Source organism: Neopelma chrysocephalum, unplaced genomic scaffold (assembly GCF_003984885.1).
Source record: "Neopelma chrysocephalum unplaced genomic scaffold, ASM398488v2 Primary Assembly neopelma1_45, whole genome shotgun sequence".
In the NCBI taxonomy this organism is placed as follows: domain Eukaryota; kingdom Metazoa; phylum Chordata; class Aves; order Passeriformes; family Pipridae; genus Neopelma; species Neopelma chrysocephalum.
This window is the reverse complement of record NW_020897704.1, coordinates 1481395-1494192: the sequence shown is the minus strand read 5'-3', so window position 1 is coordinate 1494192 and position 12798 is coordinate 1481395. Positions and strand designations below refer to the sequence as shown.

General features: G+C 37.0%; 1 protein-coding gene across 5 annotated transcripts in view; it reads right to left on the bottom strand.

The window, feature by feature from the left end:
• The window catches only part of PTPRZ1 (protein tyrosine phosphatase, receptor type Z1), a 136458-nt gene that overhangs the window by 91141 nt on the left and 32519 nt on the right, over window positions 1-12798 (bottom strand). For all 5 annotated transcript variants that reach the window (XM_027679136.1, XM_027679138.1, XM_027679137.1 and 2 more), the window contains exon 2: window positions 5058-5123. In XM_027679136.1, the coding sequence (XP_027534937.1) occupies window positions 5058-5123 (66 nt within the window). The remainder of the gene's footprint in view (window positions 1-5057; window positions 5124-12798) is intronic.

Genomic DNA, 12798 nt, shown 5'->3' with positions numbered 1-12798 from the left:
AGCGTGCACCATGCCTACGCTGACATAAACACTCCTCAGCACAGCTTCTCCTTCACCGTAGCTGCAGGGCAGGGAGCAGAACCTGCATGCTCGACCTTGTCCATCCTTCCAGCAGATAGCTGCTGAACAGGGAGACAGAGTGAGGTTGAGGGGAAAGCCTCAAATTATCCAGTTTACCTGGATCAAACTGGGGGGTAGCAGATGCAGCAGATGTTTAACAGAATAAGCAGAATTAGCTACCAATGTTAAAATCATTCTCTTGAGCCACAGCTGAGATAGTGCAGATCCTTGATCACTTTCTAGGGTGAGTGAAGAGCAAAATACACCTGTATGTTATTATGGATATAAGCAACAACATAATTTCCCATAAACTTTATGAGCAGTGACTTTGAAATACAATCTCCTCAGTATTGGAATATTATAGAACATTTGAAATTGAAACATTAGATCTTGTTTGAGCAAGAAAGAGAATTACATTTTCTCACTACCTCTGAAAACAAGGCCATTTTAATTTTAATTTCTGAGCCAAGCTAGAGGCATGAACATTTGAAGCAATAACTGCAAATTTCCAGGACTCAGGGTGGCAAACATGGCTTTTCAAATGACAACTGAAGTTTTGGCAATAGTAATGGGGAATGATAAACTAGGGGATTATCTCAAGAGGGATGTTAAATCAGACACAAAAAGGTAGCAATTTTAGTTTTAAAAATATTAGTTCAATGTTCATCATGGGAGCAAAACAAAGAAATCATTACATTTAGCCATTGTTATTGAAGGAAGTATTGAAGGAAGACGAGCATCATCACTGTAGATTACTACTGAGATACACCAGATATTAAAGATTATCTGGAAATGTCAAAATTAATAATCCTGATGAACAATGAGTGGTGTGTGAGTCAGCATCAGCAGTGTGCCTTTGCAGCCATGAAGGCAAACACTGTACTGGGCTACCTTCGCAAAAAAAGGAGTTAGTGGGACAAGGGAAGTGACTGTTTCCCTCTATTGCACACCAGTGAGGTGACATCAAGAATGCAGAGTCTAGCCTTGATTTCTTCCCCAACCCAGTATGAGATGGATATTTACAAACTAAGAGCCACTGAGATGATCTGGGGGTACATGATGTACAAGGAGAGGCTGAGGCATCTGAGTTTGCTGAAGCTGAAGCTGAGAGGGTGAGGTTAGATGAAGTCTTTGCTCTGTAAAGGCAATCTACAGAGTAGAGCACAAGAAAAGGGCAAGAGGCAATGGTGACAAGTTGCAATAAAACGTATTTCAGTTGGGTAAATGAAAAAATGCTTTCAAAACATTTCTGGAACACACTGCCCAGATTGCACCATCTCCTTCTTTGGAGATCTTCAATACTCTGCTAGAGAAGATCTGAGCAACCTGCTCTGCTTTGAAGTTCGCTCTGCTTTGAGCTGGTGCTGGGACCACCTGATCTCCAAGGCCCCCTTTAAACCTAAATTGTACTGTGATTCTGTGATTCATGATGTTTCTCCCCAAGGAAAAAGGAAATATGATTCACATTCTGCTTGCAAACAACAAAAATCAGAATCACAGAGTATTCTGAGTTAGAAGGGACCCACAAGGATCATCAAGTCCAGCTTTTAAGTGAATGACCCATACAGGGGATTGACCCCATGACCTTGGCATTATTAGCACCAAGTTTTAACCTGAGCTAATCTCGTATACGTGGAGACCTAACAATTTGTATTAAAATCACACTTCCCTCAAGATCAGAGTTGCAAGTACTTATAAGGTGATTGTGTAACAACGTATCACATAATAAATGGCAGCACAGGCTGAACGTAACACTCCTGAACGGCGAGACAAAGAACACTGATCTGACTGTGCCATACATTTACATAGTACATTCATTTTTTAAAAATGTTCAAAACCAGTTTTTGTAATTCCCAGAAGACTGTTTAGAATCTCTTGCTTTTAACAAAATTCAGCTGTGATTTTTTTTCCCCTAAACTAAATAACTTGTTTGTTGTGAACAAGAATGAAAATCCCAAGAGTAAAACTCAACAGAAAGAAATTTCACCGGGAAAAAAATCTTTGTGGTATTACTTGCCAGTTTTACGTGTGACCTTTCAGACATGGAATTTTCATGGACTACTATCAACCAAAAAAAATCAAAACAGAAAACAGCATTATGTCATTCCTTCTGCCAAAAACAATGCAGATAGACAAAGCATCAATAAAAATTAATCTTCCACCTCACTGACAGAAAATAACCGAAATTCATATTACTTGCTTTATGTTTTGAAATAATATGTGAATGACTAAACTTAGTGGTGCAGTTAAATATTGTCTAAATTATCTTTGCTCATCAATCAGTATGTGACTGATTCAAGGAAATTGAACTTTTGCAGTACACTTGGTTTTCCTACATCAAAAATGGTTGGATTCACTTTTAGCATATGACACCATTTGAAAATATTCATGATATAAATTTTTTATTTCCATGACTGTTTTGAAATGTTTTTAAGTAATTTTTAGGAATAGACTAACTTCAGGATCCAGTTATTCCTGAAAAAATTGGATGCATCTGTAACAAGCACTTGCACCTTTCAGTTCTTTACGTGAATACAGGCAAAGTCAAAACACAAAAAATTAAAATAATGCTTGCAAATCCAGACTTTGTCAATGGCTTAAAGCAGAGCTCTTGAAAGTACTACAAAATTTTTTCAGTAACATTTATGACTTCATTATACATTTATCTGAAAGCCAAAATCTGATAATGACTCACATTAATTTCCAGTATGTGCAATTGCTTTATTATGAAACTTCACCTTCAGAAATTGGATAATTTTAGCAGGTCAGATTCTCTAGTTCCATTTTACTTTCATCTCACAGCACCATCCCAGTAAAGGGGAGTATTGACCCACTGCCGCTAACGTATCTGAAATTTCTTATTTGATATAGAGAATAACATCTGCTCAAACTCAGGTTAATGTACCAAGCAAGATGCACTTTTCTTACCCACGGTGGACTAAACTTTATGGTTGCAGGATCCCCAGGCCCAGTCATAAGACTTCATTGGCACACCAAGTCTAATTTTTCAGGTCTTTCAGTGAGCAGGTTATAAGACAGAAGAATATAACTGGTGTCTGAGGAAGAGCTGTACTGACAAAGCATAATACATCCATTCAGAAATGTGCATATTGGTCTATGCCTCAAAACCATAAGTCTGAGCTAGGTATAGTGGTTACACATACAGTACCTGTATCACTTGCTGCAGGAATAAAATAAATAAGTAATTATAAATGAATGAGATGAAAACAAATATGCTTCAGTCTCTAGATTTCTGTGCCTCCAAAACATGATGTTAAAATCCATAATTTTTCTTCATATTCAGGAATACTGTCTTTTTATAAGTGAAAGCTGAATTTGTGTATTCCCCTTATGCTATGAACCTGGTTTTTCAGGAAAGCACCACATACTACACAGCTCTCAATACCCAGATTCTTGAGTACCTGATTTGCATAAAGCCTTCTCCAAAAGCTTTGAAAAATCCTTTTTTGACCACGCATGGAGTCAGCTCTGTTAAGAATGCTGGGGGCACACAGAGCCTCTGCAGAAGGGCGCCTGGTGAGGCAGCAGGAGCAGGGGCAGGATGTGTCTTGGACAGGAGGCTGAAGGAGTAGCAGGATGGTAGGCAAGGCTCACAGTGCTAAGCAGGGCTCGAATATAGGTCTGGATGGGGAGAAAGGCTTTGCCAACAGTGGAGTCACTAGGGCAAAGCATATGAATTGAGATGACTACACACAGATATCTCACACATTAAGGGAGAGAAACAATAGGTCTGAATCTTCTGGCTTGCACAGTCTGTGCTATTTTTCCATACAAAATATCCATCAAGGGTGACCTGTAGCTACTGCAGCAGCTGCACAGCACATGAGTGCTCTGTGCAGCCTAGGGAAGAGCTCTAGCCTCTCATATCCTAAACAAATCTCATTTGCTATTCTTTAAAGATTGTCCTCTGGTCACCTGGAATCCTGGAATCCCTGCAGTCTTCAAACTGCAATATTAAAAAATGGATCAATTTTGAACATGAAATACTGTATTGATTGATCTTATGCTTGAATTTTGCTGCACAATCTGTGTGAGTTTTCATTATAAATCTCATTTTGAAGGGTTTATGACTAACCTGTTTCAATTCCCTCTAGACTTAAAACTTGTTAGATATGTTTTACACTGGGAGATAAAAACTGTCTTGAAAATGAGTGAGAGAAATAAAAAGAATGGGGTAATTTTCTTTAACAGGAAACACATTTTGAATCAAATTTATGAAAGAACTGATATCTGACAGTCCTTATTTTTCATAGATTGGCATTTTTGAAACAGGAATTTAAATAATTTAAAATGTAAGAGTCTATGCATATCCTCAAGATGCCACTTCCTACATGGTGGGTAAAAGATACCTATCCCTTAGGGCAAAATTACCTTTTCAGTATTACTGAAAGTGCTTGACATACGTAAGAACCTAAGAGACTAGCTGTGAATTTCGCAAAGTCCTTCTTTGACGAGGCAATGGCCATGCAGAATTTCAGGGTATATCTTTATTACTTATGCAAACGAGAGAGCCAAAATGACTGAGGTTTTAAGAGAGTCAGGGTGGGACCTGGAAAGTATGCTCGAGTGCTCAGAAGCTAAGTGCAGAAGTTCATATGCAGTATATAGATAGTTTCTTTCCTACATAATGTGCTGTGCCTTGTTTCAGCCTTTTTGTCTGCTTTTCAGACTTGCTAGAACAGTAATACTCAGACCTAACAATTTATTGGCTCAGTCTTCATCAAATAAGTCAGGTCTCAGGTTAAGGTTTCAAGGACGAGGACTTTCTCTTTCCAAAAGTAATAAATGTAAGACATGAAAACACTCTCCTATTGTAAAGTTCCTGCATTTTTTCAGATTCCATTTCCTACATTTTTACTTTAGCAATTGTTTAGGCATATGGTGTGGTATACAGGCATATGAGGTTCTTAAAGTTATAACAATGAAAATGAAAATATCAAAGTCAAATAAGTTCTTCAATAGACAGTTTTGCCTACCTGTATATGACCAATCAATCTCTTCAATCAATTTCCGCTGTTGTCTGTAGTATCCATACACCAAATCTGCAAAATAGTAATGAATTTACAATATTAAAACCAGAAGTCTAATAGGAACTTGAAGTGTTGATGACATGCCACTCTCCAACAACATAATCACTGATGAATAATTTACTTTGTCCTTATCTTGGACCCCAAATGTTAACTAGTGGCTAAACAGAATATAAATACCATCAGTATTGTAGCATATTAAGGACATAAACAAAGCAAACAGAAGTGCTTTTCTATCCTTCCTTCCTTCCTTCGTTCCTTTGTTCCTTCCCTCCCTCCCTCCTTCCTTCCATCGCTATCTCATCACAACCATTCTTTCATTCTTCCCCTTTTAAAACTAATACAACTCCCCCATGAAGAAACTATATTTTTTGATGTCCTTTGTCCTTTAGAAAGAACTATTCTAGATAACTAGGAAGTCAATAAGAGTTAAACTTTTGCTTCAGTGTGGTCATGACTTTACATATTTTCTCTGACTTTGTACTGATAGCATTTAAAGATAATGAAAGAAATGTTCTAAAATATAATTTCATTGTGGACTATCATCAGCATTATTGTAGGTCAAGTATGTGAAATTACATGTATCTCCATAAACTTTATGGAAGAGAATGTTAGATACTAGATACTTTTAAATCATGTTATATTTTTCTAGAGAAAAAAATCTAACTGTATAAATACTCATCAACTTATTCTGACTACTGAATAACCTTCATCGTTATTCTTTTTATGCCAGGACAATTCTAGTAACACCAGTGATATGGACAAATAGACAACTATGCTCCCTAATAATTATTAATATATGTATATTGCAGATATATAGGTTTTTTGAGACTGTCACTTCAAGAGTCATAATGTTAACTAGCTTCATTACCGTTCTAGAAAAGTACGATACAACCTATTTAAGAAATAGTTGCATATAAGCATGTTGAGAACACATATGGATTGCTTCCTTGAGAATGTGCCATAGAATTCTCCTTACATTCATAAGGAGAACATTTATACACATAAATAATTTAATGAAACAGTTTCATAACATCCACTTCTTTTTCTTTAATGCAGAAAGTATGTAGTCCTGATTACAGGTTGTTAAATCATAATTGTTATTTCCAAGGTTACACGTTTATGTGTCTTACAATGACTTTCTGCTACCCACCTGAAGTCCATGTTTTATTAACTTCATCAGACTTCTGTCTCCCCATGCACTTGCCCTTAAATGTTTTTGTCTTTTCGTTCTCCCTCCCCGCCAAAAAAATACCCCTTGCAACAGTTCCCAACATTCACTAGTGACTAAGATCAAACCTCGCATATAAGTACCAGGACTGAAAAGGGATTTATTTACATGCACCAACGTTGTCTTTGGCCCACATTTCCAAGTCAATGTGCATTATGCCTGTTTCTTCAATTAATTATGGAAAAGAAAGCTGTGTAAGTTGTGATTCACAGGTGTTGATGTCTCCAGTTTCCTTCTTTATCCACTGTCCTAATTGTTACTTTCCACAATCAGTTGAGCATTCACATGCAAACTAAGCAGAGGCTGGGCATGAGACCTTCCCACCACTTTTTTAATTCACAAGTTCTGATGGACAAAGAGTGATAGTTTCAATGAACAAGAAAAAAAAGGGTAAGGTTCACTTTTTTTGGTGCATTACACACTTATAGACTCAGTAAATCTCATGGAAAGTCTTTAAAAATTCCATAAGGTGTCAGGAGTTCATACACCTTCTTCCTCTGGTGTTCACCATATGCCCATAGTCCCTTAACAACACACTCACAGCATGAACCTTCTTGTATCTGCAGGGACTGTCAGTAGTTCTGGTCTTGTCTCTTTACACTACAAATATGTGACAAAATCGGGGAAGAAAAGCAAATTTCATCTGGGAATGGACTGAAGATTCCCAGCTAGCACGAAGCTAGCAGCAGAGAAGCAGAGGAAAGTTCTGTGTGATTGTGGGAGGATGAACCATTCAGCAGTTGTTCCCTTGAGCTGCTTGTGTAAACTGCCCTGGGAAACACAATCATGCATTCTACTGCTGTGTAAACTGTCAGTGTTAACCAGCTGTAGAGACCAGCTGAAAAAAATTATTTTATTTCAGTTTTAAATTTTATTTTAGTTAGAGTTAAAAAATTGACATATTTACAAATTTTGCTGATGGTATATGACAGCAGGTACCTCTGCTTAAATGTTGTATTTAAATTCCTTGCATTTAATTTAAATGAATACGATAATAGTAAGAACATCTTCACGAAAAAGAAGGCAAAACTGATGCCAAATTTGTGGTTTTATATCTAAGTCTATGATACTTATTAAGCTGGATAAGCTTGAGAATCTGCATGACTCCTGTCATACTGACTGACATCTCCAGCCAGTGTCCGAAATAGTTTGAATTTTATTAGATGAGGTGCCGCTTTATAAAGCAAAAAATCCTTAATGTTCTCTTTGGTTTCCAGGAAGCTGTTGAACACATTTCCATAGATTGTTGATTTATTTATAGAATAGGGCAGCTGACATCACATTTTAAACAGTTTTACAGTTATCTTTCTATGCCTGTTAAAGAGACATGCGAGATATCATTAGATGCTTTCCCCCCCTTTTTCTACTCTCATTCAAAGCCACACTTTTCTATCTGAGGCTGTGAGATTTGTTTCCTTTTATATTCTGTCCAAAGACTGTGCACCCCAGCGCCCAAGGTCCATGAAGTCAGGAACACTGTGACAACCCCTCCCCTGCTCATGACAGGTAGCAGGACCAACTGATTTGTGACAGAATCTGTCACATGTTCAGCCACAAACAGAGAAGATGATTTCTGGTTAAAGCATACTATTAGGAGTAATAAGATCTTGTAGATATATTTTCCTGTTTAAAAACTATAAATACCCAGGTTTTCTTCCTTCTGACATGAGTCTGATATTCCTTTTGCACTTACTGATCTTGATTGAGTCGCTTTTGATTTTCCTCTGTGAATGAAACATTCTGATTCTCAATGTGTAGTTATGCATAACTAAAGTTGAAAAATTAATAGCTTTAATGATTAACAGAAAGAATTGCCTATGAGGGAGATCCTCTTGATTTGATACTCTGTGCCAGGAAAATGAGTAAGAAAAGAGGAAACAGGACCTTAAACCTCTGAATTCTGTTTTGTCCTTTATGTCCTTTGTGCCACAGCAGTGTCAAGACATACCAGCTGCTAGACTCAAGAGGAAAAGGAGACAACATCCTTATGGTTTTACCTCCACTCAGCCTGAACTTGTGAGTTGCACCTTCAGTGGAGCTGGCATGTATGAGATTCTGACATCAGAATGACTTACTCATGGGAACTGGGACACATTAAGTAATGTCAGCGTTTGTGGGATCTACAAACAGGGCACTGATGTTCTGCAGTATTGGGTAAGCACTATCAACTACGCATTGACCTTACAAACACCATTTGGTCCTGGGAAGGCAGATATCATTCAATATTTTCCTCCTGTCCTAAAAAAATCTAAACTGAGAGCAAAGAGCATAGATTCTAAAGCCTTAAGTGGATAATGGCAATGATTACAGATAAAGGCTGTGTTGGTATTAAAACCAATGGGAATTCCAATTTACATGGTCAAGATTCAGCTCATAGTTCTTAGGCCACGAAAGTGCACAGGAACTCTCGGGATACCAGTAAGGATGTGAGAAGTCACTGAAAAATGTGGTAATTTTCTCTTTGAGAAATACAGAAGCTCTTGTTTTAAACAAACTGTGTGTTACGAGATCTCTGCTATATACACTGATATAGCAGTGTATATTACTGACTGCAGAAAGAGGAAGCAAGGAATATCAGAAGCTTACACAAGTTTGGAAGTGATTTAAAAATCTGTGAAGGAGAAATCCACAAATACCTCTTAAACACAGTGACACCACTTTTGGCTCACTAAGTCCACTGATGAAATTGGAAGGATTATACTGAGAAATTCTCATTATATATTTGCCCTATTTTAATGCACTCTCCTAGGCAGTTGTTATTGGTTCTTGTCAAAGACGGGTTATCAGGCAGGTGGCTTATTTCTAGTTTAAGATACACACCTCTTCACTGGAAAAGAATTAGGAATTTAGAACAAACTGAAAGGGTATGATAATAGCAATGCTTATACAAAGTACCTGAAAGAAAATCTGCACGTGGCTAGTGGCTAAGAAGTAGGACATCAGACAAAGTTGCTGCAAAGAAGTCAAAGAGAGCAAGACGAACCATAAAAATGGCATAATAATAAATTCAAAAAAAGAAGTTACATATGATTAAAAAAAGAGATGCTTGGTGCTTTTCAAATATGAAAAGAATATAACTAAATAGATCAGGGAGAGTTTCATTATACATGTTCTGTTTCTGAGAACCTTAAACAGAGTTAAAACTGCGCGAAATAACCTCTCATGATAAATGAATTGCTTCTTCAACAATTGTAATGTCTTTATTTTAGCCTCTTCCATTGACAGGAAGGTCACAGGATCCACTATACCTTTCATCGATCTTATGATAGTGTAGCTTCATTGCCTCCACTGAAATAACTCTTGTTTTATACTGATGGAGGTAATGAAAAGATTCAGAGCACAACCTGCTAGCAGACTTAAAGTTTTAACAGACAGTGGCTACCTATAAATCCCTTTAACAGAATGATCTACATTTGCCTGAGTAAGGTCTCTCTTTTACAAATTTATTTAATTTTGTAATGCCATCTGTAAAATTCTTTAAAAACACAAAAATGCTTTAATAACCCACCTCTACAATTTCGTATATTCTTTCTCCCTGAAAGTCAAAGTGTCTAAATCTTTTGTCCAGATGTGTCTGAGAACTCTCACACTCTTACGGAAATTTAAAAATCCTTTTTTTGTTTTTCCCACAGTTTCTTCTGTGTAGCCTTATTTCAGACAATGGTACATACTCAGGTGTATATAAAGAGAGTCAGTTCCCTTCGTTATGCTTGAGTGTAGGCTGCTCTTTCCAATACAGATTGACAAGTGAGACTTTTCCTGCACTAAATATAAAGCCAAAAAACCCCTGTTCTTACAATCTGGCAGTTGTGTGTATTCACTAACATAAATTGTGTTGAAATCTTATTTTTAAAAAAAAAGAAAAAAGAAAAAGATTGATTGTTTTAATTTAAAAGTAGTTATTACTAAGCACCAGAGTATTAATAGGCACTCCGCTTACTTCACCTATCACAACTCTACAGTGAATAGTGCCATGAATTAAAAGTGTAATCCCCATAGCATCAGCTAAGGCTTATAAATCACATTTAACCACAATTTTCTAGTGCATTTGCATATGCAAATGTAACAAGGACTCCAGTTTGACCAATTTAGGTTCCGCCCCTCTGGAATTTTAAATGTCTGAGCATGCCAAGTGGAAATTGGGAGGGATACTATGGGGTATGATTCAATGTGCTTAAGTTACCCGCCACCACCTTCACTCTGACTACAGGCAAAGTAATAGGAAAGGTTCACATTTAACTGGCTTTTGGAAAGTTTTTTAACAAAGCTTTACTATGTTTCTTCAATGCTTTTCTGCCTGCTAATATTAAAAGCTACAGACCAGTAAAGCTCTACAGCTTTGGTAATATCTATCTAAAACTCTAGAGAATAGACCTTATGCAAGCAATCTCAAAGGAGCATTTATTGAAATAAACGATTTTTAAGCACAGTAGGGACTGTGAAGTCAAGTTGTCAGTAACTTTCCCTTTTGCAAACTATTTAAATACTTTAAATAATCTTGTGGGCCCTAATGAACAGCAATTACTTTAAAATTAATTCATGATACAGTATTTCACAATACACTTAGGTGAGGAGCCAAAATTTATGCTACCTTCTATCCTACAGTCATCTGACTGTGGGACTAGAGAGTCACAAGGCCACTTACGTTTTTTGCCACTCCACTCAGGTTCCCTTCACCACAAGCACAAGGCAGTACCTTCCCTCCTGCCATTGCAGATGGCTTGTATTTGCCTCCCTCAAGGTGCAATTGCCCCATAGATACTCATCTCCCCAGGCAGAGGAAGAAGTGAACCTGTCTCCTGATGTTCATAAAGTTTTCAAACCAGCAGGATGTAGTGAAAAGGAGAATTAGTGTCAGTAATACCTTACATGGAGCTAACGCTACAAACGTATATTTTAGCCTGTTCTGACAACGTTTAATTTTGAAAGGGTGCCTGAAAGATCAATTATTTTTTAAATTAGAAACACTTCTTAGATATGAAATAGGCTCCAGGCTGCTTCATGATATCCAGACCAAGAAATTCCCAGCAAACCTTAAAGCAGAATTTTAAGCATTCAAGAGACTTTCAGGTAAAGAACTGAGGTATCTGTGAAGTCAGGCAATTATTTCTCAGCATTTTCAAGGACTTAGGTAACTTTGGACTTGGGTGTCTGACTTCTGCCTAAGTGTCACTTTTCACTCTGACTCCTGCTGTATAAAATGACAAAAGCCTTTGGAAACTGTAGAATAGGCCGAATCATACCTGTTGGCTCTAAGTACAGTTTAATACTAATAGAGATTTCACCATGATATATTTGGAATGTATATCAAATTTAACCTTTATGGCACAACCTAAAAGTAGAAATGATTGGAAAACGAAGTATGTGTCACATAGGTTCAATAAAAAATAAATTCTAATGCATTCAGCCAGAGTTTTTCCCAGGTCTTTGAGCTTTGCTCAGAGACAGTGTCAGTGGGAAGGGGCTGAGTGTTAGTTGGGAGTCTGGTGCTGTTGGATGGAGCTGAGGTTCCCACAATCCTTATCCAGATCTTACAGCTACCGAAGACAAACAGCACCCCAAGTTTAATTAGTAAGGCCTCCACTTTTGGTGGGATATCATTTCATCATTTCAGTCCAGTTATTTTGAAGTTGATTTCAAAAATTTTTAAGTCAATATGAACAGAACAAATGACATTGTTTCAGCTTCCTATTATTAGTTTGGGAAAAAAGTCACATAAAAATAAAAGAGTAACAAAAAAGGGAGATGGCTTGAAGTTCCAGTGGAAGATCTGAGCTTTCCTCCATATATTGCCAACTGCTGTGCCATGTAAGTAGACTGCCACACCACAGCTGTATTTTTATACAATCCAGGTACTTAGTGCTCACACTAGGCTCTTGCTGACCAGCATGTTTTACTCGTTTTGAAAATCAAATGCTCAGTATCTGGTCCCCTGCTTCATCAACATATACAAATATGGTATATTATTCTATAGAACAATATTGTTACTTTCACAGACTGCTGAAAACAACATGGTCTACTGATCGCTCTTAGAGGTGATTGTTTATTGACACTTGGATTTTTTTTTTCTTATGCAGATTTCATAAAAAAAAGGATATCAAATAAAATAAGGTCGTTACTATTTTCTTCACATTGCCTTTCTTGCCTTTAATTATCTTCAGTAGTTTGTTATCTATACTGCATCTACCATTTCATATAGTTTTAATGTCAAATTCTGTCTCATGGTTTATGTATGCCCAAGAGAGTAACATGAGGGAAATGGAAATCTCATCCTAGTCCTACGCCAATCACCCACGAAACTGAAACTTCACAGACAATTTTGGAATTCAAATACTAATAATATCTGGAAGTAGAGACTGAGACTTTTTGATCAGATATTTTGCATGATCTATATAGTCATGTATCTTGTTCCTTTGTATTCAATGAATATGCTCTTCATCTTGGAGCGGGAAGGTAAAT